At 45.1% G+C, this 27,388-nt stretch overlaps 3 protein-coding genes across 5 annotated transcripts; 2 read left to right on the top strand and 1 right to left on the bottom strand.

Moving 5' to 3' along the window:
• Positions 2,503 to 13,075, top strand: PRDX1 (peroxiredoxin 1). The gene is made up of 6 exons (XM_005678534.3): positions 2,503 to 2,631; positions 4,279 to 4,395; positions 6,029 to 6,182; positions 6,913 to 7,035; positions 7,311 to 7,441; positions 12,738 to 13,075. Exons 2-6 carry the CDS (start codon positions 4,290 to 4,292, stop codon positions 12,821 to 12,823), a joined length of 600 nt encoding a protein of 199 aa, XP_005678591.1. The 5' UTR covers positions 2,503 to 2,631; positions 4,279 to 4,289; the 3' UTR covers positions 12,824 to 13,075.
• Positions 14,197 to 19,544, bottom strand: MMACHC (methylmalonic aciduria (cobalamin deficiency) cblC type, with homocystinuria). The gene is made up of 4 exons (XM_005678536.3): positions 19,317 to 19,544; positions 16,736 to 16,930; positions 15,904 to 16,056; positions 14,197 to 14,972 (listed from the first exon to the last, which is right to left on the bottom strand). The coding sequence occupies exons 1-4, from the start codon at positions 19,395 to 19,397 to the stop codon at positions 14,559 to 14,561; spliced, it is 843 nt and encodes a 280-aa protein (XP_005678593.1). The 5' UTR covers positions 19,398 to 19,544; the 3' UTR covers positions 14,197 to 14,558.
• On the top strand, positions 19,523 to 23,171 carry LOC102183655. Of its 3 annotated transcripts, none has more exons than XM_018043613.1 (11): positions 19,523 to 19,617; positions 20,042 to 20,171; positions 20,271 to 20,304; positions 20,470 to 20,660; positions 20,763 to 20,844; positions 21,006 to 21,192; positions 21,304 to 21,371; positions 21,663 to 21,730; positions 22,035 to 22,135; positions 22,447 to 22,574; positions 22,807 to 23,171. In XM_018043613.1, the coding sequence occupies exons 2-11, from the start codon at positions 20,094 to 20,096 to the stop codon at positions 22,923 to 22,925; spliced, it is 1,056 nt and encodes a 351-aa protein (XP_017899102.1). In that variant the 5' UTR covers positions 19,523 to 19,617; positions 20,042 to 20,093; the 3' UTR covers positions 22,926 to 23,171. The 3 variants fall into 3 exon arrangements, with proteins under 3 accessions (XP_017899102.1, XP_017899100.1, XP_017899096.1); XM_018043611.1 differs by lacking the exon at positions 19,523 to 19,617 and adding an exon at positions 19,762 to 19,815 and having other exon boundaries at positions 20,473 to 20,660; XM_018043607.1 differs by lacking the exon at positions 19,523 to 19,617 and adding an exon at positions 19,762 to 19,815.

Genomic DNA, 27,388 nt, shown 5'->3' with positions numbered 1-27,388 from the left:
TGAACAGGGAGGACAGAGGTCCCATAGAAGGATAAAGTTCTCCTGCCCCCATTTCCAAAATGTTTACAGTTCTTTGTGGAAAGAGACTCTACACATGCATTCAATAGATTTCTTCTCTTGTTAGAACTGTCCTATTTCTTTTTTTTATATTCCCACAAGAACTGGATATTAATATTTCCCTGGGCCAGGATAACTCTTGGTTCTTAAATAAGACAAACTCAAGTGCCCAGCCCAGGGCCTGACACATGGTAGATACAATAAATGGCAATTTTCTTCTGGGTGAAGTAGGACTGTGTGTTGTTGGTTTAACAGCAATAACCATCCACTATTAAGCTCTGAGGCTAATGCAGGATTCGCAAGTTTGATCCCTGAGTCAGGAAGATCCCCCGGAGAAGGAAACGGCAACCCACTCTAGTATTCTTGCTTGAGAAATTCCCTTGGACAAAAGAATGGACAGAAGAGCCTGGTGGGCTACAGTCCATGGGGTCGCAAAAGAGTGGGACAGGACTGAGTGACTGATTACACAAAAACACTAAACTCTGAATGTCTTTTTTCCCCTGAACCCTCAAGAAGTAAATGAGGGGCTTCCTTGGTGGTGCAGTAAATAAGAGTCTGCCTGCCAATGCAGGCGACATGGATTCAATTACGGATCTTCCCTGGTGTAGGAAGATCACACATGCTAAAACGCAACTGAGCCCATTGGGCCAGTAACTACTGAGCTCTGCATGCCTAGAGTCTGTGCTTGCAACATGAGAAACCAACTCAATAAAAATCCCATTCACCACAACAAAGCATAGCAACCCCCTTCCCCAGAGCAAGTAAAGAAAGCAGGTACAGTGCCGAAGACCCAGCACAACTAAAAATAAATAAATAAAGGAAAATATTATAGATATTAAAAAAACAATAAAATTTGATTGAGCACAGTAATGGATGGCTATGACCAATTAAAAAGAAAAAAAGAAGGACATGAGTAATGGCCAAATAACTGTTCATCTCAAGCAGAGAGGGAAAAAAAGGGAAAAAAAATCACTACTGTTGTGCGGCAGGATGATAAATGCGAAAAAATTTTTGAGATGCTCAATCAGAATGACACAGCACTTCCCTACTTTTTATTCTGCTATAAGCTCCAAAGGAGATAAAGTAGTGGGGGCTGTGGGCAGAAAGGGGAACACAGTACTATGTGTTATGTTTTTTCCTCCCCCTGGGCCTGCCCTATGTAAACTGGGCTAGCCTGGAGTGCTGTTTGTTCCACCTGAGGTCCTCATTCCAGTCCTCAACCTTCCTTTGTTCTATTTTCGCGGGCTTTTCCCTTCCTTGTCTTTTAGCCACAGCCATTCTGGACTCCTGTTTCCTATTCTAACTACCTAACATATGCATTCAATACTCTTTATTTTATAGCCGAAGCTATGTTGTGACTTGAGGGCGCAGAGATGGTTGTGACCAAGCAGGCTACTGTTTGAGCAGAAAGGATGGAATGAATTCTGAGGATCAGTGAAAGTCAGAAGAGTTTCACCAGAAGGTAATGCCTCAGCTGACACGTTTTCTGCAGGCCAAATAGGAGAGAACAGGTTCTGCACGTTCGAACAAAAGCCTGAGGTTTCAAGCAGTTACTCTCTGTCCTGGGAGTTACAACAGAGGAGCAAGATGAGTTACACTAATAACAACAGCTAACACTTTCATGTGTGAGAATTGCTAAATAAGCTAGAGATGATCTCAACAAAGAATTCATAGTATTCCCATTCTACAGGCGAGAAAAGTTAAGGCTGATTGATTAAGACTCTTGCCTTAAGGCCACACATAAAATAACAAGAGTTTTAACCCAGGAAGACAGAGCTCCAGTTTCTATGAACCACAAATCAGAGCGATGAATGAATGAGATCAAATTTCAGAAAGATTTCCTGCAGCCGCAGTGGAGTGAATGGGAAAGGAACTCATGCAGGGGAGCTGGAATGCAACAACCCTGTTTTAAGGAAGAACAATAAGTGAGGCTGTCTAAATAATGAGGGTTACGGAGGATCAGTCCCTGGAGAAGGAAATGGCAACCCACTCCAGTATCCTTGCCTGGAAAATCTCATGGACAGAGGAACCTGGTGGATTGCAGTCCATGGGGTCGCAAAGAGTCGGGCACGACTGAGCGACTAACACACACACACACACACACACACACACGGAGGATCAGTACTAGAGCAGAGGCTGCGGAAACAGGGGCGGAATATTTCAGAAATACTTGAAGAGATCGTTCTCCTCAGGGTTTGGTTAGACGTAGTCTTCCGTGAGCAGCAGCGAGTGCCCGTACCCTGGTTTGGGCCTTACGAACAAGGAGGAGGCGTTCGTGTTCTGAAAGGACTGAAAGAGCGCCTCAAACTCAGACCTCAACCGTCGCCGGCGGGGAGGGGGACTGGTACTCTAAGGGCGGGAGCCCGCCCCCAGCAAGGGAAAGAGCTGAGTCATCCTAGCAGGGCACGTCGGGTCCCGGCGGTGTGCTGGCCATATCCCCCTCCCCATTCCCCCGCCTGCACCCCCGGCCCTCCCTGACTCTCGCGAGAGCCTTACAGGCTATAAAGGCAGCGCCCCGCGCACGCCTCGCGCGTCTTCTTCCTCGCTGGTATCGGTCCTGTTTCTCTGGAACTGGTGAGTATGAGGGCCGCGCCCCCGCCCCGCCCGTCACCTTTCCCGTCTTCTCCTCGGGGCCCGCTGAACTCAGCTGGGCTCCTCGGACAAAGAAGGCGGCCAGGCGAAGCGACCCTCGTGTGGGGCTCCTTTGGGTGCGGGGACGAGGTTGAAACCCGAGGCTAACGGCAGCTTGAGTCTCCCCTACCCCCAGCAATACAAGCAGAAAGCGCTGATTGGCTTGGCGTGGCGTCTGGGCGGGTTGGTGGTGATGGAGTCTCCTGACGGGCGGGTAAGGGAAACTTCTCGAGTGAATCTGTAAACTGATCAGGAACTGAGAGCTATCCGTCGATCGTGTAGTAGAAGGAGAGGTTGTTCCCGGTCTTCAAGTGTGGAAAGTTACTAAGATTCCGTTCTCCGTCTTTATTTTTCCACCTGCAGAATGGGGTTTGTAGTGATTCTAAATGTCCTCGGTGAAGACTGAGCACTCTTCTGGAGCTTTCTGAGATGCTAGGGTGGGGGTGATGATGGGAGTGGCAGGAGGGTACAAGAAGTGGGTTTTGGCGGAGTGGCTTTCACGAGGGACCTTCAAGGGGCGATTTCCTGAAGGGGACACACCCGGTGGAACTCCAGCTTCCCCGCCTCCCGCTCTTGGTCGTGCTTTAGTGGACGTAGGGATCCCTTGGAAAAGGTTTGAATAAGGAGGACATGTATATTAGGGTCACCTGTGTTTGGTTGGGTTTTTTGGTTTGCTGTTATAGGTGTTAAGCGGTTAAAAAAAAATTGTCACAGTCGATGTTCAATCTTTCTTTTGGCTGTAGTATTATGAACCAAGAATTTTGGGACTTGAAAAGTTAGCTTCTTGGGATTATCAAACTGATGACTTACTGGGTTAAATCTTACCGTGTTCTTGACCCGGGTAAATCCAGTGTTACATTGCTTTTTGGCAATAAATTGACTCTTGTTCTAACCATTTTTCCAGGATCTTGGTCCCTCAGTAAACTCACTTTTGAAAGGACTTCTGGGCTTTAAACACAACACTTAGAATTTTGAAATTGAGAGATGCCATAATCTTGGACTTGGCCTCTTAAAAAATTGGATTGGCTTTAGGGTGTGTGTCTTGGAAAATCTACCCAGAGAAAGAACGTGTGCTTCCCACGTTCTGAAGGCAGATGGAGGTGCAGTCCAGGGAAAGGGCATCATGGCAGCTTCTGAGGCTTGGATGCTTAGTGTTTATGGCATTGCACCTTTGGGCCCAGGTTTGAGAGTTTCCACCCTCTTCTGTTTGTACACCTGTATAATAAACGTACACAGGAAAATGCAATTGTACTGATGATGGTTCAGGAACAGGAAGAGTTCAGTTTATAAAGAAATTCCCATTTTAAAATGAAAACAACATTGTAAATCAACTATATTCCAATAAAAATTTAAAGATCTCAAATGAACAGTCCCTCCCCTCAAAAGTGAAAACAGAGGTGAGATTCAGAGATGTGTAATATTTTTGTTTGAAAAGTTGGAAAGCTCAGTTCATGCTTCTTACTGTTATAAAAGTTTATGTGTATATTCAAGACCACTGGACAATTTCTACAGCTTAGTCTCTTAAATAGATGAAGGTTGTTATCTAGAAAAGTAAGACTTGTTTCTAATCCACTTTCTCATCTTTTCCAGCTGATAGCAATATGTCTTCAGGAAATGCCAAAATTGGGCACCGTGCCCCCCAGTTCAAAGCAACAGCTGTTATGCCAGATGGTCAGTTCAAGGATATCAGCCTAGCTGACTACAAAGGTAAGAGTAATTAAGTTCATTAATATGAAATTATATTACAGTCTAGGGAGGGCTTGTTCACTCTATCTCTTGTCATGTTTGAGTGTAAAATGATTTTTACATCTCATTTGTCTTTAGGATAAGAGGCTGTTGCCTTCCTATTGAAAGTGGTGATTATCATCAGTGAACATAGGGTAGATCTCCAAGTCCAAACTACTTCTGGAGAAGGCATGTGCCTACTTCATTATATCTGGACATAATATCTCAATTATCTTCCCAATATTGCTCCTCAGTTATTTTACTGGAGATACACTCATTATCTTGTTACAGTTTAAAGCCTTGGACAATTTAAAGTCTCAGAGCTCGTCTTTGGAGCTGTGAAACTGTTCAGTTTACAAAATGTGTGTCACGATTGAGGGTTTAGGCATGTTCCCTTGACATTTTACCCCCAGAGAAAAATTGATGTCACAATTGGAACAACTCTCCTTTCTGTTAAGTAGTTTCATGTAGAAACCAGGCAAATACTAATGAGGATCTTTTTACTTTACTGTCCTAGAATAGCAAGGTATTCTGGGACAGTTCAAAATACGGATTTCCTAGAATTTAAACTTAAGGACTCAGGCGTCAAGTATACCTTTCTTGGTGATATAGCAGTTCATAGAGTTAGCTTTTGGGTAAAACCTATGACTAGATTTCTTAACAAATTCCACATACTGGTTGGAATGAGAGCAGATAAGTGGGGCCCTATGGAGGAAAGCTCCTCCTGGCAAACAAAGTAAGTAGTACCATAGGGAGGTGACCCTGGCCCAAGGGTAAAGGCATGAGGTTTAGGAAGAGTTGCTCTGTGCCCTCCTGGGCTTGACCTGCTGAAGCTTGTTAGCAAAACCCTGGGGGAAGGTTGAAGTGAATGTCAGAAGGACCAGCATATTTTGATTTTGAAACATTGCTGGTATCTGGAAATGTGAATATTTGGAATTGTTGGTGAGAGACTGCTTGACAGGTTGAAGATCTACTTCAGTTGGTAATCAGAATGACTTCAATAAAATTCCAACTAGAAATCCTATTACCTACCAGGAGAATTTTGGGACCTTTGTCTCAGAAATTTTTTCCTTGCTTGTGCATCCTATCAGACTTATTTGAACCATGTTTGTGGTGATTTAGGTATCACTTAGACCTTACCTATCACGTTAACTGTGGTTCACTGTGGAAGAATAGCAAAGGCTCTGACTTTCTCTTGTTGGTCTTGTTGCCTTGTGGCAGAGAATCCAGCAATTCAGCTCTTTCTGGGCACTGATTATATGAGTATTGGCAGTAGATGATTGCATCCTTGTTTTTTCTTTTCTTCACAGAAGAACTTGGTGTTTGTGTTAATTTTAACTACTCAGAGAAGATCAAAATTAGACTGAACAGTGCTTATCTGTAGTTGGCAGCTAACATGGAAGAAGGAAAATTCTTATGGCCGAGGTTCTACAGTAGCTTCTAGGCATCATCTGTGTTGCGCATCTTGGTATTTTAACAGTCGTCTGCCATCAGTTAAAAAAGAAAAAAAAAAGGCTTCTTTTTTCCCATAGGAAAATGTCTTTAGGTTTACATTCTCTGCAAAACAAGGAAGTTTATTTCAAAGGGTAACAGGCTTTTTTTTTTTTTTCCCCAGGAAAATATGTTGTGTTCTTCTTTTACCCTCTTGACTTCACCTTTGTGTGCCCCACGGAGATCATTGCTTTCAGTGATAGGGCAGAAGAATTTAAGAAACTGAACTGCCAAGTAATTGGTGCTTCTGTGGATTCTCACTTCTGTCACCTGGCATGGTAAATCTCTTGGTCCATTTGGCATGGGCTTATTTTAGAAAATTATTATGGTTTTTTTTTTTTTTTTTGTAGCTGTGCTGTGTGGCATGTGGGATCTTAAGTCTCCAACCAGGGGTCAAACCTGTGCCTCATGCAGTGGAAACGTGGTAGAAGTCTTAATCACTGGACTACCAGGGAAGTCCAGGCATAGGAGCTTTTAAGCAGCAACTGGAACCAGGAGGCTTTGGCAATAGACTTTTTCAAGTATTGACTTCTGGCTCCTCATGGAAGAAGTGCAAATGCTCTGACTTCCTCTTGTTGCTCTTATAACTTAGCAGTAGAGGAAAAGCAGGTTGGGTTGCAGCTGAGTGTACCCTGGTGATTTTAATTGGCCTCAGCCACTTACCGCTGGACTTCCCTCATAGCTTAGTCGGTAAGAATTTGCCTGCAATGCAGGAAACCCAGGTTCAATTCCTGGGTTGGAAAGATCCCCTGGAGAAGGAAATGGCAATCCACTCCAGTATTCTTGCCTGGAAAATCCCATGGACAGAGGAGCCTGGCAGGCTACAGTCCATGGGGTCGCAAGAGTTGGACACAACTTAGCCACTAAACCACCATTTACTGATGGAAAGAATTTAAAGTTTTCTGGGGAGTTAGATTAGCAACGTCGGGGTAGGATAGACACAGTTAATGCTTTTGTTACAGAAGAATTTGAATGAGTGTGATCGTATGTGTGTTTTTTTTACTATAGGATCAACACACCCAAGAAACAAGGAGGACTGGGACCCATGAACATTCCGTTGATATCAGACCCCAAGCGCACCATTGCTCAGGACTATGGGGTCTTAAAGGCCGATGAAGGCATCTCATTCAGGTATATATGCACCAGGAAACTGGATGTTTGGCTGAAGATCTTTTATAAGTAGAGCTGTGATCTGTGGAGACGTTTCTTATTTTGTTTTTTTTTTTTTTTTCCTGTTTTGTTGAGAATAATAGATATCCATCACCGTGTAAGTTTAAGGTGGATGGCATAATGGTTTCATTCTTTATGCAGGACCTAAGGGGAAGGCCAGTTTCTGCTGATTTACTCTAACAGCAATTTCTAAAACTGTGCTCTCTCTCCCTCTGACCTTTAATATTTTCTTGCAGGGGCCTTTTTATTATTGATGATAAAGGTATCCTTCGACAGATCACCATAAACGATCTTCCTGTTGGCCGCTCTGTGGATGAGACACTGAGACTAGTTCAGGCCTTCCAGTTTACTGACAAACATGGGGAAGGTAAGCCAGTTTGCCTGGTGACAGGACAGTGGAGTGATAGGATGGGAAAGACGGTGGGAACAAAGTCTACCAGATAGGAAAAGGGTTATTATGTCTCTTTAAGAAATTGCAGTCTCTGGATTATAGTGGGTTGTGGGGGTGAGGTAATAGAAAAGCTTGGGGAGGAGAATATAAAGGCTTTTTGTTCCAGCTGTGTATTCCCAGCTTCTACCCTGCTCATTTAGAATTACTTACTGCTGCAGATTCAACTTGTTAAAGTGTAGGAGGATCTCATAGGTGTTAACATTTTTGTCTTTTAAAAATTCATTCTGTTGTGCAGGATATTTTTTGTATCTATAAGAATTATAGTCACCAAATACCAAATTATATAAATGTTCAATATAAAAATTTTTTTGAGGAGGGATTAGGGCAAGAGGGTTTGAGATGAAATCTCAAGGTCCTTCGAGAAGTTTCAGGATTAAAGATGTTTTTGTGAATCTGTCCTTGTAAAATCTAAACATTACTGAGAAGATTCAATTATATGGTTTTTGTCTAGCATTCGTTAGAGTGTAGGTCTTTCTTACTGCTCTGTTCCTTCTCATCTGAAATAGTCTCCTTGAAGTGTTTTTGATAAAGTCCTGAACTGCTTGCTCCCAGGCTCTCAGTTTACAAGACTGTAGCTTCTGAAAACTCCCCACTTTGGCCCAGTGGAGTTGTTGCTTGTAATGAGACCACCGTATTCCAACTAAGAGTTTAGTTTTAAGACCCAGAGAGATGTTATGGGGAGGGAGGTGGGAGGGGGGTTCATGTTTGGGAACGCATGTAAGAATTAAAGATTTTAAAATTAAAAAAAAAAAAAGAACAACTCAGTCTGCTGCAAGTGCTGGATATGTAGGGGGAAGGGGATCTTGAACCCCACCCAGCCACCCCAGCTTAATGTAATTCAGGATATAAAATAGTTGTGATTACTGCTACTGTTCAATTCAGATCTCATGAGTTACAGGAGGTGAAAGTTAAGAGTCTGGATTAGTGGTGTTTGGGGGACCCGAAAGTACTAGTTTGGGTGGAGTGGAAGGCAAGTAGGTAATGGGAATCCGAAGGCACCATTTGCAGAAGTATGTGTAGGGTTTACTCTGGATTGAAGCAGACAGCTGCCGAGACTGCCCTCTGGTGGAGAATGGCTCAGAACAAAGATGGAAGGAGCTGAGGAGTGGGTGGCAAAGTTGGCCCTTTATTGGACTTTCCCTTGCATGTGTAGTATAGACTTTTAAATTAATTTTTACTGGGATAGACTCTTGAACCCAAGGTTTCATGAGTTGTGAAGCTTGCTTCTCAACACTCTTGTTCTCTGCTGCTTCCCATCCCACTAAAACAAGCACAGCTTTCTGTGTGCAGTCTGTAATGGCTTATAATATGATAGTTAGTGTTTGAGTGCCTGTGGATATCAAGCACTCTATGAGGTGCTGTCATGTTATTTGACAAATAATCCTACAGTCCTGTTTTTAAAATTGAGATACATGTTAGTTTCAGGTGTACCACATAATGATCTGATATTTGTATATCCTACGTTCCTATTTTTCTTTAAAATTTCTTTTATCTTGAATTTACACTTTTTTGGGGGGGAGGATCTTTGAGTTAACCTTATTACATTTTAGCAGAGAAAAGGGTGAACTGACAATACTACAAAGAAATTTTTTCCATAAATCCTATGTTCCTATTTTTTTAAATTTTTCAAAAATTAAAATTTTAAAAAATTTATTAATTTTTGGCTCTGTTGGGTCTTCGTTGCTACTTGGGCTCTTCGCTGGTTGCGAGTAGGGGCTACTCTCTAGTTGCAGTGTGAGGGCGTCTCATTGTGGGGGCTCTTGTGGACTGTGGGCTCTAGGGCACTCAAGCTTCAGTAGTTGTGACTCCTGGGCTCTAAAATTAGGCTCCATGGTTGTGCGCGGGCTTAGTTGTTCTGTGACATGTGGGATCTTCCTGGGTCAGGGATGGAAATGTCTCCTGTGTTGGCAAGCGGATTCTTCACCACTAATCACCAGGGAAGCCCCTGTGTTCCTATTTTTAGGACCAATAAACCACTATTTAAACACTGCATGTATTCAGTTAATGGTAGAACTGGGATCAAAATTCAAAGCCCTCCTTTTTTTACATAGTTTAAAATGATGAGAAAGGCATTGTTGAGAGCGTTCTGTGTTGGGGAGAGTTGTACTTCAGGTTCTGTTGAAAGCTGGTGAATGTGGGACTCAGCCAGTTCTGCTGAGCTTCATATTCTGAAAACCAGCACTGTTGGCTATGAGTCCAAGTGTGGATCTTTCTTTCCTGTGTCATTGATTATTGGTACAGTCTTAAGTGCCAAGAGGCCTTAGTGCAAGGATACTAAGTTGTCAAGGTTCTTCTTTCTGCCTCATTATTCCTTCTATCTTTGTGTCGTGGTTTGTAACTGGGCTCTTCTAAAGCTGTGTTTTCTTCCTGGACAGAAGAATCTTTGGTTTCCCTGGTGGTAAACTGCTGGGTCTGGTCTCTGATCTTATGCTGCTCTTTATTCTCAGAAGCTTGTTTATACTATGACCTGTGCTCTAACCCTTTGGTGGCACTAAAGCCAATGACTATGTAAGGATCAAATGGAGATTTTGTAAAGCAGCTAAGTGCATCCATACCTTGTTCCCAAACGGCTATTTGTAGTGTCTGACCTCTGAGGCTATGACATCCTTAGAGGGGAAGAAAAGGGCTTCGCTTCTCTCACTTGAGAAAGCAAGACTTTTGCTGCTTCGTTACTGGACTTTGGTGACTACATGTCTCCTGCAAGACAAAACACCAGGTTAAGAGTGGAATATCAGAGATCGCTCGCCTTATCTCACTTTCCTCAGGTTTTTCTAGGGACCATTGCTAACTCAGGATCATAGGAAAGACTGAAGGTTATGCTTTTCTGCATAAAGTGTTTGAGAGATTCAAACTCAGACCTTTTGCTTACCAAGGGTATAGAAGGCAATTACTTAGTGAAACAAGCAGGACCTTCTGTGGATCCTGCTTCTTTGCCCCTTTGTGTTTCAGGCATTCTTGTTTGGCAGAGTTAAGGAACATGAAGACAAACTGCTGCCTTCCTATCTCTGAAGAGCCAGCTGATAGAAGCAGCAGCTTAGTGTTAGGGTTTACACAGTCCTAACTTCGTCATTTTTTAGCTTGTATTTTTCTTGGGTATGGGGGTAAGTCACTTTTTTTGGTCAGTTTTTACTGTGGTTATATATGATATAATTTACCTTTTTAAGTGTATAATTCAGTGGCACTAGTTACATTCAGTGTTGTATATCTGTCACCACTATTTCTCAAACTTTTTCATCATCCCAAATAAGCAGTAGTAGTAGTAGTAACCATGAAGAAATAACTCACCATTCCCCTTTCCCTCCAGCCTTTTGTAACTTTTGTTCAATTTGCTGCATCTATGAATTTACCTATCTTAAATATTTTATGTGTGTGAAATCATAAAATGTTTATCCATTTGTATCTGGTTTCTTTCACTTGGCATAATGTTTTCAAGGTTCTCAAAAGTTTATCCAGGCTGTAGTATGTATCAGAACTTCATTCTTTTTAAAGGCTGAATAATACTTCATTGTGTATGTATGCTTCTTGGTGGCTGAGACAGGAAAGAATCTGCCTGCAATGCAGGAACCCAGGTTCAATCCCTGGGTGGGGAAGATCCCTTGGAGAGGGTAAAGCAACCCCCTCCAGTATTCTTGCCTGGAGAATCCCATGGACAGAGTAACCTGTCGGGCTACAATCCATGAAGTCGCAAGGATTTGGACACGACTGAGCAACTTTCACTTTTCATATGTATATTACATTTTGTCTGGTAACAGGTTTTTTCCACCTTTTGGCTATTGTGAATAATGTTGCTAAAATATTGGTGAATATATCTGAATCCTTGTTTCTAGTTACTTAGAATAAATACATAGGGGTAGAATTTATGGGTCCTATGGTACTTCTGTGTTTAGATTCTTGAGGAATTTTCAGACTTTCCCACAGCACCTGTACCATTTTATATCTTCACTAACAGCAGCAGCAGCAGCAGCAATACCAAGGGTTCTTTATATCCTTCCCAGCATTTACTTTCTTTTTTTTTTTCAACTATAGCCATCTTAGGGGATATGAAGTGGTATCTCACTGTGGTTTAGATTTGTATTTCCCTAATGACTAGTGATAATATATTTTCACGTGTTTATTGACCATTTGTATATCTTTGGAGATACATCTTTTTTCAAGTCCTTTGCTCATTTTTGAATTGTCTTTTTGTTGTTGAGTTATGGGAGTTTGGATTTAATTTTGGCTATTAATCCTTCATTAGATACTATTTGTAAATATTTTTTTCCCATTCTGTGAGTTGTCTTCAAAGAATTTATGGACTTTTGGATGAACCTACAGCCCATTATACAAAGTGAAGTAAGTTAGAAAGAGAAAGATAAATATTGTATATGAACATATATATTAAGGAAGCTAGAAAGATGGTACCCCAAAATTTATATAAGACAGAGAACAGACTTACGGACCTGGGGAGAAGGGAGGAGAGGGTGAGATGTATGGAGAGAGTAACATGGAAACTTACATTACCATATGTAAATTAGATGGCAAAAGGGAATTTGCTGTATGTCTCAGGGAACTCTGTATCAACCTAGAGGGGTGGGATGGGAAGGGAGATGGGAGGGAGGGGACATGTATACCTATGGTTGATTCATGTTGAGGCTTGACAGAAAACAAAATTCTGTAAAGCAATTATCCTTCATTAAAAAAGAATTTATGGTTTTAGCTCTTATATTTAGGTTGTTAATGTGTTTTTAAGTAAATTTCTTGTATATGGTATGAATAGATGACCAGCATCATTGTTGTACATGTGGAAATTCAGCTGTTCCAGAACATCTTTTGAAGATTATTTTTTAAAACGTGCATTTTTGGAACATACATAAAATTACAGAGAGCATATGAGTACCCATGTTACTACCCACTGTTAACAAAACCTCAAATATTTTGCTGTACATGGTTTAGATTGTTTTTAGAACAGCATAAAAATGAAGCTGTTAATTTCTTTAAATTTCGGTTACTGCATGAACAAATTAAGTATAGTAATTCAGGCTATGGTGAGGATTAACTTGCATATTTAGTTTTGTACCGAAAGGCTGAATGTTCTGACTGGAGGATAGGCCTCCTGGCACCTGAATGTTGAAGCCCTTTAGGGCTCAGATTTGGTTTTGAGGCATCCAGTTGTCCTTAGGAGGGTGGAGCTTACCAGTGATCTGGTTATTAATCAGTACCCTTTCTCTTGCAGTGTGCCCAGCTGGCTGGAAGCCTGGCAGTGATACCATCAAGCCTGATGTCCAGAAGAGCAAAGAATATTTCTCTAAGCAGAAGTGAGCACTCAGCCATTTTAGGGCCAGGCTGCAGTAGGCAGCCTTGAAAACAAAACCTCTTTTGTCCTATTTTCATGCTTCAAACCATGATCTTACACTCCACCAGGATGTGTGGGACAGGACGGGCCTTTCCTGCAGGGGTTGGGGACGCCAGCCTTTCTTCCTCTGGATGGAATGACCTGAGCCAGGCCAACTGATGTATACTGTAAGGGGATATCATTTGATCTTTTGTAGTTTTACTAAATTTGAAATGAGACCTTGTTGATTCTTCATTGGCGGATGGGTGGTGGGGGGAGCATTAGCTTTTGATTTTAAGAATTTAGTCTGTTTTCCCACTTTGGGAGAATATGAGGTGCGAGAGCTGCCTCAGAATCGTGAAATGACATTGAGAGAAAATGTACATAGACAACAGGGAAAAGAGCAGGACCTGCTACAGGATCAGCTGAGGCTGCAGTTCATGCTGTAGCTGGGTTGCAATGAGTGCCTGACGCTTACAGTACTAGGAGGGCTACATGAAAACCTGGATAATGCCTGACTGCATCTATGAAAGATTACAGAGTTATGGGCTTTAGGTACCTTTGGAACTGAAAGGGGGAGACAAACCCAGGGCTGGCTTCTGTGTCCAAAGAACATTGGTGAGCACCTCTTGGCTTCCCTGGGTTTCCAGCCTTGATTTAAGGGTAGTTCTTGTCCTTATGAAAGTCGCTCAGTCCTGTTCGACTCTTTGCAACTCCATGGACTACCATGGAGTTCTCCAGACCAGAAAACTGGAGTGGGTAGTGTTTTCCCCTTCTCCAGTGAATCTTCCCAACCCAGGAATCTCCTGCATTGCAGGTGGATTCTTTCCCAACTGAGCTATCAGGGAAGCCCCATCTTTCCTGATGCTGGGAAAGATTGAAGGCAGAAGGGGATGACAGGATGAGATGGCTGGAGAATATCACCAACTCGGACATGAGTTTGAGTAAGGTCTGTGAATTGGTGATGGACAGGGAAGCCTGGCCTGCTGTTGTCCATAGGGTTGCAAAGATTTGGATGCGACTGAACTTGTTGGAGAAGGCAATGGTACCCCACTCCACTACTCTTGCCTGGAGAATACCATGGACAGAGGAGCCTGGTAGGCTGCAGTTCACAGGGTCGCTAAGAGTCGGATACGACTGAGCGACTTCACTCACTTTGAACTTGTTCTCATTCATATCTGTGTTCTGAGGGAGGGTTGTCAATGGGGTGAAGGTGGATTCTTCCTGGGCCCAAGGTTAGGGCAGATTTACAACTGAAGATCCTTTAGTATGTGCCCTCCCGGATACCACACCCCACCACTAGCCCAGCCTACCTGTGGGCAGTAGTACAGGATTCCCAGGGCCTTCAACAACAGCTTACTGTATGCTAAGCAATTTCACATTTATTCAGTCACCATGATAACCCTATGAAGCAGGTATTATTATTGAGGGGATAGTCCTCACACCCTGTAACAGGCAGCATTTTGAAGCACTGCAGAGAAATGGTAACAGGTAGCAATCCCACATTCCAAGGCAGGTGCGAGGTCTGGATCTACTTTGGTCTTAACCAAACTTTCCTGAGCCTTGATATTTTCATTTAAGATCTCTACTAGAATTCCTTATCAAAAATAATCATTTTATACTCAAAATAAGTTTCTAACCTGGTGAAATATTAATAGTAGTGTAAAAGTCTTTTAACAGGTGCCACTGCCCTAAATGAGGATCCCACGGGCAGGGAAGGTATCAGGGTCCAGGGGATATAGGTGGGGAAACTGTGGGACTGAGCCAGCCTCTTCTGGGATTCTGAGGCTTCTTGGGTAAGAGTGTAGTGAAGTGAAGCTCTTGGGATGGAGGGCTAGGCTCCTCTGAGGGCTGAGGCAAGCCCAGTAAGGCCAAGCGTTGGGCAGGAGGAGTGGAAAAGTACGCCTTCTGCTCTTCTGAGTAACGCTCCTGAGGTGTCACAGCATCCCGGTAAGTCCAGTCACGCCAATGGAAATTGAAGCGTTCGAGCAGGGTGATGCGGTCAGCTCTTGTGGGTACACAGTCAACGGGCTCTGTGGGTGGCAGATTCGGCACCTCTATTCCTCGCAGCAGCACCACCCCTCGGATGGCAAACCAGCCCCCAAATCTGGGATGTATGCACACACCTGCTATGTGCTAGGGAGAGGGTAGAAAGAAAGCAAGGTCATGGTGGTCCTAGGCACCAATAACTACCATCAATGCAAGCTAGTTCACTTATTTCTCATTCAACAGACAATGATGCTACATGTGAGCCTGTCAGGGAATTCCCTGGTGGTCCAATGCTTAGGACTCCACACTCTCACTGCCAAGGTCCCAGGTTCTATCTTTGGTCAAAGAACTAAGATCCCACAAGCTGTGCTGCATATACACACGTGAACTTCTGTCAGTCTTGGCTGGGCTCCCTTACTCCGTCAACTTTTCACGAAGTCGCTGACCTCAGGGAGAGTTTCCTTAAGCTGAGCCTCAGCTTCCCAGTCGCACCGTGGGTTTAATCGCAGCTCTACCTGCTCCATTTTGTCACAAAGAATTAACAGACTAGTTCTCTAACCCGGTCCCTGGTGGCTCAGATGGTAAACTGCCGGCCAGTGAAGGAGATGGGTTTAATCCCTGGGTTTGATTGGGAAGATTCCCTGGGGAAAGGAACAGTAACCCACTCTATCTAGTATTGCCCAGAGAATTCGGTGTACAGGAGCCTAGTGGGATCGCAAAGCAAAGAGTTTGACAAAACTAAGTGACTAACACCTCACTTTTTCTGACCTGATGTGTCTGCAAGTAGACAAATCATGGAACTGGATCATTGACCATGGTGCAGTCTTGTCCTGGACTGTGCCCAGCAATTCCTTTACCCAGGGAAGGTGGAAGAATGGGACTTGAAATTTTTTTTTCACTGTGCCACGTGGTTAACAGGATTTCAGTTCTCTAATGATGGACTGAACCGGGACCATCGCAGTGAAAACCTGTAATCCTAACCACTAGACCACCAGGGAATTCCTGGGACTTGAAATTTTGATGGAATTTTATTTCATTTCCTTTCTCAGCCCCTATTTGCTCATACTTGCCCTCTGACCTGGGTCCCCCAAGGGTCAGACTCCACGTCCTGTCGCTGGTAGTAGTAAGCAGCCCCTGCTACATGGGCCGCTGTCTGGGCCAGGATCTTGGGGCGCCGGTTGGGGTGTACCTCGTAGTCAGCGATGACTTCTATCTGCAGCTCTGGGAAGCTCTGGGATAGAAGATAAGATGAAGACTTGTACCACAATAGGAATCATGATCATGTTCAACAGAGCCTTCAGTTGTGTTAACATGGCCCTGTCCTTAGAAGTCATGTTTAAAGGGAAAACATGACCTTAAACTTGGAGTGGGACTGGAGGCTCCAGTGTGAAGAAAATGATAGTTCTGTTTAGGATTGTTCAGAAACCTCTGTTACGGCTCTGGCCTCCAGAGGCCCAGTGCGGAGGAAGACGGTCCAGCTTTGGGGAGACCCAGTGTATGTATACGTATTTATGTATATGTGTAAAGTATGTAGTGCAGGGGTCCTGTTCTGTCCTCAAAAGACCCCATAACGCTCCCAGGTCTAGGGCAAAGACAGGTGGGAGATGCATGGAGAATTTTGGGGCTTATTCTTATTTCACTTGGCAGTCAAGGGAAGTCTGCTCATCAAGTTGCCCATCAGTGAAGGGTGAGCTCGATCCATTTCAGACCTGGTTGGCTAGAGGGGGTGGCTAAACCTGAGATGAGAAGGCAGAATGGGGAGAGATCACAATGTCAAGGCTGGCTTTAGGATAGCCTTCTGCCGGGGAAGTGGCTCCTTGTCATAGGTCTAGATTCTATACTGAGTTTAGAAGAACTGGAAGCAGATGCAGGTTTGGAAGCTGGGTGAGGCTATAGCCAGCCTTGCTCACCTCTCTAACTCGGCCCAGGTGGTAGGCCACACACTGGTCCACAGGGTCAGTCAGTGGTTGGAGGTGGCGGCTCTGTAGGAAGGGCTTGAGGGCCCGGTCAAACATGGCAGGTGTGCTGAGTACCAGGAAGGCCAGTGTAGGTCCTGGCAGGGGCAGGTGGAAGGCTGGAGGCAGGAGTGCATTGTACCATGCCACCTGGAACAGAGAGATAATTTAGGCCACACAAGAGGGCCAACTTAGGCCTTAGCCAGGCCCACACCTTGGCCTGGCATTCAAGGTTTCATGCATCTTGTCCAGCTTCCTTCTTATTCAAACAATGAAATTCTCCTGATGCTGTGTGATGTGTTTGTGGGGGACTCATTTGACAGAGTTACAATAGAGAGGCAAAGAATTCATAAACAACTAAGAAAAAAAAATTGATTGTACTGTGGTTAGTGCAATAACAGGACCAATGAAGGTCCTCTGAAATTAGAAAAGGCTTCTTGGAAGCTGAGTCTTGATGGCTGGGAGGGTAACTTACAGGCTGAGGTGGAGAGGGAGAATCTGGTGTGTGTTTTAAACAGGTCCCAGCATAAACAAAGAGGCAAAAAATGCAAAGCATACTTGGAGAACAGAAAATCGTCTAGTTTGATAGAAATGAAGCATCTGTGGAGGGGAGCAGAGGGAGAGAAGGCTGGAGAGATCAGTAAGAATGAGACTGTGACTGGCTTTGAATACCAATTGAAGGAATATGGGTCTAATTTGCTGACAGTGAGGGGTTAGCCATTGAAGATTTAAGAAGAAAACTGACATGATCAATTTTAGATCACCCTGGCTGCAGTGTAGAGGAAGGAACAGGCAAAGTGACAGCAAGGAAGTTATTGCAGAAATCCAAATGACTAATAGTGGGCTGAACCAGAGCATTCAGTTCAGTCGCTCAGTCATGTCCGACTCTTTGCGACCCCCTGAATCACAACACACTGGGCCTTCCTGTCCATCACCCACTCCCGGAGTTCACTCAGACTCACGTCCATCGAGTCAGTGATGCCATCCAGCCATCTCATCCTCTGTCGTCCCCTTCTCCTGCCCCCAATCCCTCCCAGCATCAAAGTCTTTTCCAATGAGTCAACTCTTCACGTGAGGTGGCCAAAGTACTGGAGCTTCAGCTTTAGCATCATTCCTTCCAAAGAAATCCCAGGGCTGATCTCCTTCAGAATAGACTGGTTGGATCTCCTTGCAGTCCAAGGGACTCTCAAAGAGTCTTCTCCAACACCGCAGTTCAAAAGCATAAATTCTTCAGCGCTCAGCCTTATTCACAGTCCAACTCTCACATCCATACAATAGATAGGTTGAATTTAGGAAACCGATTTAGGAGACAGATTCCTAAAGATCGCTGTGGATGACTATGTGGCACTGGGAAGGTAAGAGAAGTAGGAACATAGGATGACTGGCAGGGCTGTAAATGGCACACTGTTCAATACCACAGCTCCTGCTTCCAAGGTCGTCTTGATTATATCAGACAGGCATCTCCAATCTCTCCCACACCTGCCATCCAACATTACCTCCATACCTTTACTCAAGCTATTTCTGATATTTGAGATATACATGACACTCCTTCCTTCCAATCTATCTTTTCATATATAGCTCAACTCCATTTTTTCCAGGGAAGCCTCTCAGAGGCTAGACCCAACTACCTCTTCGTCTATAATCCTCTCCTAGCATCGCTGTATGCCACTCAGTGGGAAGTGGAAAGGGTGGCCTCTTAAGCATCAGGCAAAAGGCTCAGGTTGAGTTGATTTAGCCCTGCACTAAGCACAGGGCTCAGTGCAGAGGGCATTGGATGTGGGGGGAGATGGACCTATGTGAATAAGGATAGGTCCTGATGCCAGACTTCTGTGTCAGGCCAGTGTACAGTTTCTAAACTCAGCCCGGCATTGATGGATTGGCAACATCATGAATGTAACCTTTCGCAGGTAGATTGAACAACCAAGCCAACTGTTTGCTTGTTCAACATCCAGAATGCCCTTTGCTCATGAGCCATACAAACATTCCCAGACCTTGCCCTCTCCTAAACTCCTTCAGGAAGCTTCCAAAGTGACTCTGGCTCCACAGATCCCCTTCTTCCTCTAAATTACCTAGGTGACAAAACCACAAGGTTACTGCATCACATGGTGTCTCCCTCTCATCAATACAGCATTGTAAGAGGGTAAAAGAGATGACTCATTACAAAGACTCTTATGTTGGGAAAGACTGAAGGCAGGAGAAGGGGACGACAGAGGACGAGATGGTTGGATGGCATCACCGACTCAACGGACATGAGTTTGAGCAAGCTCCGGGAACTGTTGATGGACAGGGAAACCTGGCAGTGGGGCAGTCCATGGGATCACAGAGTCGGACACGACTGAGCGACTGAACAATAACAACAAAAGAACACACCTGCAACGCTGCTCTACCCATTTAGCCCAAGCGCCCTGTCTCCACAATCAAACGGACACGCGGCCAGAGGAGCTCGAGAAAGATCAGAAAATTCACGGGCCCCAGGTCAGTGGCACCGAAGCCATCCATACGCTTCGCCCTAGCACCGCAGCAGGGATAAACCAACCTGGAAGGGGTAAACTTCGAAGCCAAAAGGGCACAACGTGTCCTCAATCTTCTGCTTCAGCTCTGCGACTAGCGGCTCCATAGCGCACGTTACACACTGAGCCTGCTGGGGAATGGAGTCTCAAGGTTACTCGGGACTTCACGCTTTGAGAAAGCTTGGACTCCATTTCCCTAGAGCTACGGGGATCAGATGCGGGACTGTGTCGTCTCTGCGCGACGCATCCTGGGACACGTAGTTCATTCAGTTCGTAGAGGCATCAACTACAGAAGCAGAAAAACTCGGTTTCCCGGCAAGCTTCACGGTGAGGGGGGGCACTGTGATTGCGCGTGTTGCTTCCAGGGAAACGTAGTTCGGTAGCTTCCATCGCCGGTTGTCTCCAATAGAGGCGAACTCAGTTTCCCAAGTGGCGCCGCAGAGGCCAGTCCTGGCCTACCATAAGGTTTGAAATGGGCGGCGGTAGTGGTCACTGGCACAGTTTCGGTGTTATGGCGCCAGAGTTGTGAGTCTAAACCAAGATTCAGCATCTTGAATTCCCAATTGATATCTGTTTATCAGGGCATCCCGCTTTTCCCCTAGTTCCGCAAGGAAGCCACTCCCCCGACTAGTCCCAGAAGCTCAGTTTTGGTCTGATTATTGCTTCCTTACCTTTAGTATTGCATCCCCCCACTCACCTCTTTAGAGCTTACGTTGTGGTCTTCCCGGGGCTGTGTTTTTGGTGTCCACAGTGTGGGGAGCAAGGGCACAAGACGCCAGGGAGCCAGACCCCTGCCGCAGGCTATGAGTAGGAGCCTGAGCTGGTCTGAGCAGCTCGACGCGCTTCTCAATGCTACGGACCGAAATGTGAGCAGGATTAAGGTGAGGGGGCGCCTGAGTCCCCCGCCCCCCTGTTTAGGGGATGTGGGTTAATAGATTGCAAAACAGAACTCATTGGCCTGTGCATTTGTTTCTTTTTAGCAACGGCTGTATCCACTTGGAGTCTGTACCGGGGGTAAATATTGTCCCTCAGCCTTTCTTTCCAGTGTTATGCACTGTTCCTTCCAAATTCCAACTTTTTCTTTCCCTGAAGAAACATCTGAAAAAAGAAAAAAAAAAAAAAATCTGTTCCCTCCTCCGCCTAAAGGGCTTTGCGCTTGTCTCTTCCTTTTTCCCTCAGCAGGAGACCTGGCTGGGACTTGGATTTCCCCTCATCACTTGCCTACTCAGTCAGGAATCCAAGCTCAAAAGGCTTGGGCTCTAGAGGCTCCTGTATTTCCAGAGAGGCTAAACTGGGCTGAGGCCCAGAGTACATCTTCTCTCTGGGATGAAGTTACTATGCTACGATCCCAGCTTCGATCCCAGGCTCAGGTGAGGCATGGACTCCTGAGGTGTGTATATTTGGGGTTTGTGTGAGTGTGGGATGAGGTTACCAGTGCTTGGGGAGCTCATGGGGTTTTTCTGCCTGGGTAGGTGACTGAAGCACTACGGCAGGCTGTCCAGGGCCTGCTGGAAGAGCGAGAGCAGCAGAAGTACCAGATCTCTGCCCTGGAAGGTATCTGATCGTTCTTTTCTTCACATACCCAGCCTCAAATGTGTGTGCATCTTTTGTGGCTCTTCTGTTGTCTGTGCACTTGTGTCTTGATTTGCAAGTGGAGTCTACAGGCTCGTGTGTGAAGTTCTTAGGGGGCTGATCCCCTACTTGTCTCACTGTAGCATCACTAAGGTTGCTGCAGGGCGGCCCAGAGCAAAGGGTCCTTCTCCTGGAGCAACTTCTGGAAGAGATGAGAAGGGAACTGCAGGGCCTTCGAAGCCAAGTGCAGGAACAGGCCCGAGCCCAAATACAGACAGGACCACAGAAGTGCTGTGCCACCAGTGGCCTTCACGAAGAGCTTCAGAATGAGTAAGTGATGGGCAAGACCTTGCCTTCTTCAGCCCTGAACTCCTGGTACTCTGGTAGCCTCCTCTAGGCTTGTTAATTGGCTTTAGAATGACATTGCTATTATCCCTGAAGGCGGCAACTGCTGTGCGAGGAGTCCCAGATTCTTCGGGAGGAACTAAAGTTGCTACGGGACCAGCTGAGTGAGTAAAAGATTGAGGGTGCGTATGAATTCACCTGTTCCCTTTTCTGAAAAGCCTTCTTGCTTTCCTAATAAATGACCATACCTTTGACAGCTTGAGCTACCCAGAAACCTGGCCAAGTATTTTGTCTTTTCTCATATGGTGTGAGTGTGTCTCTCCAGTCAGCTTGGAAACTGCCCAGTAGCTGGACCAGAATGTATCTGTCCGTTTTCAGTGCCAGGCTGGGCGCAAGGCAGGGAAGGGGAAGGAAGGAAGTTGGAGACGTTCCCTCACATTTTCTCTCATCTGCAGGCCAGCACCAGGAGCTGCTACTGAAACAGATAACTGAGAGGCGGCAAGCTCAGGCCTGCAGCTGGAAGGTAGGACCAGGATCAGACCTATCTGTTCATCTCTCCCTTTGGAGGCCCCTTCCTTTCTCTATCTATCCTGATTTGCGGGCAGGCCAGGATACCCTCTCCTACTCCTATCTCTTTCCATCTCTTCCTTGTGCTGACTCCACCTCCCTCCAAAGCTCTTCTTCCCAAGCCCTCTGCTAAAGGACACAAGAAACTATCTTTGTCCGCGTGAGGGCTCCAAGTGGGCTCAAGAGGCTAATCATGGGGAGGCAGGTGCTCCTCCTGGAGAGGTAGAGGTTTGGTCCTACCTGACCCTATGGTATGGCAGATGTTGGATCAGCTGCAAAGTGGCCAGGATGGCAAAGGTCACACCCTGGAGGCTGTCAGAACAGAGGTCCAGGATGCCTGGCAGGAGCATGACCTCCTCAGGTGAGGGGATGTGGGTGCTTATGGCTGTGGAAAGGATTTGGCTCACAGAGGCCAGGCATTGGGGACCAAAGTTCAGCTATCTCAGATTTGACATGAGCTGGTACGGAAGGTGTGGTAGGGGGTTATAGCCTATATGGGCAGTACTGCACATTTTCTTTACTTGACACAGTGTCTCTGAGGTATCTCTGTATTTAGAGGATAAAGGGGGAAGAGACTGAAATCCTAGCCTCAGGGACAGGTCAGGTCTGTGCTGGGAGGGCCCCTTTAACCCACTGTCACCATGTCTACCTCTGATTGTTTCCCCTTTGCAGGACTTCCGTTCATGTCCTTCAATCTAAGCTGCCCAGGCTGCCCACCTTCGCCATGTCGCTTTCTTCATCTAGCTCTGAAGTCAGGCTTCTGGACAGTAACAGTAGCTGGGAACTTTTAAGGAAGCTAGGTGAGGGTAAGGCAGGAGGCTGAATCTGAGTGGTGCCTGGATGCCAGCTGCCTAATTGTTTGACACTGGATAGAATGGGGTCTCTGCCTCTTTCTTTGGAAATCCATCAACCTCTGTCGCTCCTTATCCCATCATGCCTGTATGCCCCTCCCCAACAGGGCCCAAGTCTAGGTCCGTGTGTAACACAGTGCTTGCTGATGATTTGTTCTTTTCCCCCTTTTTCTCCTCATAGATCTCCAGAGGCATACCCTTTCTAACCCGGAGCCCAGCAGCTTTCAGCTCCAGGCCCAGAGCCTTGAGCAAGAGGACCTATTCTTTAAGGGCCCCAAGATACTCCTAAGTGACCTGTAAGGACTTGTAATGTAGTAGGATGAAGTCTTCTTTGCTCACCTTCCCCTCCAAGGTCCTGTTTCTGAGTTGCCTGCCCCTCCCCTCTTGATCTAGTTGCTGTTTGACCTCCCTACTGAGGCTTGTCACTGCCTGTCCATCCCTGTCTGGCAATTGCAATAAAATGGTTTAACCCTCCCTGAGATGACACCACCCTTATGGCAGAAAGTGAAGAGGAACTAAAGAGCCTCTTGATGAAAGTGAAAGAGGAGAGTGAGAAAGTTGGCTTAAAGCTCAACATTCAGAAAACTAAGATCATGGCATCTGGTTCCATCACTTCATGGCAAATAGATGGGGAAACAGTGTCAGACTTTATTTTTTTGGGCTCCAAGATCACTGCAGATGGTGATTGCAGCCATGAAATTAAAAGATGCTTACTCCTTGGAAGGAAAGTTATGACCAACCAAGACAGCATATTAAAAAGCAGAGACATTAATTTGCCAACAAATGTCCATCTAGTCAAGGCTATGGTTTTTCCAGTGGTCATGTATGAATGTGAGAGTTGGACTGTGAAGAAGGCTGAGCACCAAAGAATTGATGCTTTTGAAGTGTGGTGTTGGAGAAGACTCTTGAGAGTCCCTTGGACTGCAAGGAGATCCAACCAGTCCGTCCTAAAGGAGATCAGTCCCGGGTGTTCATTGGAAGGACTGATGCTGAAGCTGAAACTCCAACACTTTGGCCACCTCATGTGAAGAGCTGACTCATTGGAAAAGACTCTGATGCTGGGAGGGATTGGGGGCAGGAGGAGAAGGGGATGACAGAGGATGAGATGGCTGGATGGCATCACCGACTTGATGGACATGAGTTTGAGTGAACTCCGGGAGTTGGTGATGGACAGGGAGGCCTGGTGTGCTGTGATTCATGGGGTCGCAAAGAGTCGGACACGACTGAGCGACTAAACTGAACTCGTGTTTGTGAATCAGCACCCACATGGGATAGGCTCAGCTGTACTTTGTCTTCCTCCTGTTTACTTGACTGCTTCCTGCCACCTCTCTGAAATCCAAGTTCATGGGCATTTATGATTGTATCTTCTGAGTACAGACCCTGTGCTCAGTGGAAATTGGAAGGATGTGGAGGAGCTGGAAGGCTTTAAGCAAATACTGAGAATGTATTTGCTCCACTCATGACGAAGGTTGGAAGCTGGAACGAGCATAACAAAGGGTTATGAACGTTCACTGAGTGCCCAAGGCTGGGAACGGATGACGAAGGGTCATACGCCTGGCCTTGAAGCATTCAGAGGCTTCCTTCTGACCACCTGTTTCTGGGAGCAAGGACTGTTGTTTCATGATAAGACTCCCTTTAGAGTTTCGCCAAAGCTATGTTATGTCTTGGGCAGTGGGAACTGTATTTTATGCTTGAATGCTTTGAAGTTTATCGAGAAAGGCTACGTGCAAGTCTGCTTTATGCTCTGTTCCCTGAGACCATAAAACTACACAGCTGGATAATAAACTTTGTCAGTCCACTAGAGGCTGTCCCTGAATGTCCTTTTCAGAGTGCGGTTCTCCGAGCCTTACAGAAGGAGATGGAATCTCCCAGTCTGGTGGGTAGAATGAGGTAGGCCAGTGCTCGGGGCAGTACTGTTGTGGGGATTCAGAGGAGGACAGGACATTCTGGTGGGCCCTTGACCTGGGCAATAGAAGGAGTCCTCTTTTTTTTTTTTTTTTTCTTTCAGCTTCTGCCTCTTGAGGCTCTCTCTGGCCCCTTTATATCTCTTCATCCTCAGCAGCCCAGGCTGTGATTCTGTAGCAATTTCCCCTTTGGTCGTTCTTTCAGCCTCAACCTTTAATCCAGTGGCTTTCAGGATTTTTTGACTGGGACCTCTAGTAAAAAAATAGTTTAGACTGAATTGTAGCCTAGTAAATATACATGTCTGTATTTATTAACCAAAACAAATTTTATGATTCAGTACTTACTAGGAGTTAGATACTCTGATATTTCCTGTTATATTAAAAAATGCTTTTTAGCTATTGGTTCTGATCCTTCCTCCGCTTGGATGCTCTCTGGAAAGGATGTCTTCCTAGGCAGGTAAGGGAAGCTTTACTTTTTCCTTACCTGGGCTTTGTATTCTGGACAGTGCATTCCAAGATTTCCCTAGAAGTAGTAGCATCTCACTGAGGTCTCATGAAGTCTCTTCCTCTGCTAAACATAGCCAAAATGATGTTATTTATCCACTAAGTGGATTTTTCTTCTTTTTAAAACTTTTGTAACATTTATAATTTATTTTTTATTGAAGGATAATTGCTTTACAGAATTTTGTTGTTTTCTGTCAACATGAATCAGCCATAAGTATACATATATTCCCTCCTTTTTGAACTTCCCTCCCATTTCCCTCCCCATCCCACCCCTCTAGGTTGATGCAGAGCCCATTTGAGTTTTCTTAGCCATATAGCAAATTCCCATTGTCTTTACTATGGTAATGTAAGTTTCCATGTTACTCTTTCCATACAGCCTGCCCTCTCCTTCCCTGTCCCCAAGTCTATTCTCTATGTCTGTTTCTCCATTTATGCCCTGTAAGTAAATGCTTAAGTATCATTTTTCTAGATTCGATATATATGCGTTAGAATATGATATTTATCTTTCTTTTTCTGACTTACTTCACTCTGTATAATAGGTTCTAGGTTCATCCACCTCATTAGAACTGATTCAAAGGCATTCCTTTGTTTAAATTAATTTTTAGTGGAGTATAGTTGCTTAACACAAGTGGATGATGTTTCTTGAACTTAATGCATACCAGTCCTGGTATGTATTTGTCCTGAGCTAAGATGTGCAGTGGACTCCCAGCTCTTAGCTCAATCTAGCTGGGAAGAGGAGACAGTTACCTGAAATAAAAGCACAATAAAAGGCTGGGGGTGAGTAGGGCAGAAACGGATGCTGAAACTGAAGCTCCAATACTTTGGCCACCTGATATGAAGAGCCAACTCATTGGAAAAGACCCTGATGTTGGGAAAAACTGAAGGCAGGAGGAGAAGAGGGCGACAAAGGATGAGGTGTTTGGATGGCATCCCTGACTCAATGGACATGTGTTTGAGCAAACTCCAGGTGATAGTGAAGGACAGGGAAGCCTGGTGTGCTGCAGTCCATGGCGTTGCAGAGTCAGACAAGACTTAGCTACTGAACAACAACAGAAGTGTGCAGTGGACTCCCAGCTCTTAGCTCAATCTAGCTAGGAAGAGGAGACAGTTATCTGAAATAAAAGCATAATAAATGGCTGAGGTGAGGAGGGCAGAAACTATCTTCTGTTATGGGGTACATTCAAGGCCCTGAGTTAACTAGCAGACAAGTTCTGAAGAGTGGGCCTCTGACACCTGAATAGCTATAAGGCAATCCTCAGGGTTTCTTTCCCTTCAGCATTAGGGAGATTAATGAGAGTGGAATGACAAAAATCAGACCTGGGTCAAATATAAGCTGTTCAAAACCCCCCAAACCTTCCCATCAAGGCTCATCTTCCTACTGAAGCAGGCAAGGAAACCCTGTGTTTTGCATCTTTCACTGGGGAGGTGATACATCTGGCATAATGATATTATTTAATCTACTTGCTACCAGTACTCTGTTTATTTATCAACTCTTTCGCATCAATGTCTGTGGAAGACAGGTTTGTAAGGGTGCCAGGGCTGCAATAGCAATGTGGAACAATGGTATTTGAACTGTCACCAGGTGGCAGCACATGATTTGTTGCCAGAAGAATGATACAGAAAAGGCTTTTGGCCAAGGAAACTGGGCCAATGTTGTTGATCTCTTTTCTCCCTTTAGAGATCCTGTGAGCTATCCATCTTTCTATAACAATATCCTGTTAAGGTACTCTCCTGCTAAAGAACCTTTGATAATTCTCACAGCATAAAAAAGAAAGGACAAGTCTGGCACTTAAACTGAACTCATATTTAAACTTTTTCTCCATTCTTATCTCCTAACTCACAGTGTGCGTGCTCAGTCATGTCCAACTCTTTGGGACCCCATGGACTGTAGCCTGCTAGGCTCCTCTGTCCATGAGATTCTCCAGGCAAGAATATTGGAGTGGGTTGCCATTTCCTCTTCTAGGGAGGGTCTTCCTGACCCAGGGAATGAACCTGCCTCCCCTGCATTGGGAAGCAAATTCTTTACCACTGAGCTAACTAAGAAGCTTAAAATTCTTTTGAAAAAAAAAAAATTACTTGATTGTACGTGGGTCTTATTTGAGTCAAGTGAGATCTTTAGTTGTGGCATGGGAACTCTTAGTTGTGGGATGCGGGATCTAGTTCTCTGATCAGGGATTGAACCCAGACCCCCTGCATTATGAGTTGTGGAATCTTAGCCACTGGACCACGAGGGAAGTCCCTTTTCTTAAACACTATTGCCATCAAGAATGCACACCATTCCACTTATTCAAATTCCACTCATCTGTCAAGACCCAGCAGGAAGACCCTGCAGGAGGCAAGCCTAAAGATGTCAGA

The sequence above is a fragment of the Capra hircus genome, chromosome 3 (assembly GCF_001704415.2).
Source record: "Capra hircus breed San Clemente chromosome 3, ASM170441v1, whole genome shotgun sequence".
NCBI lineage: Eukaryota > Metazoa > Chordata > Mammalia > Artiodactyla > Bovidae > Capra > Capra hircus.
This window is presented reverse-complemented; position numbering and strand designations above follow the sequence as displayed.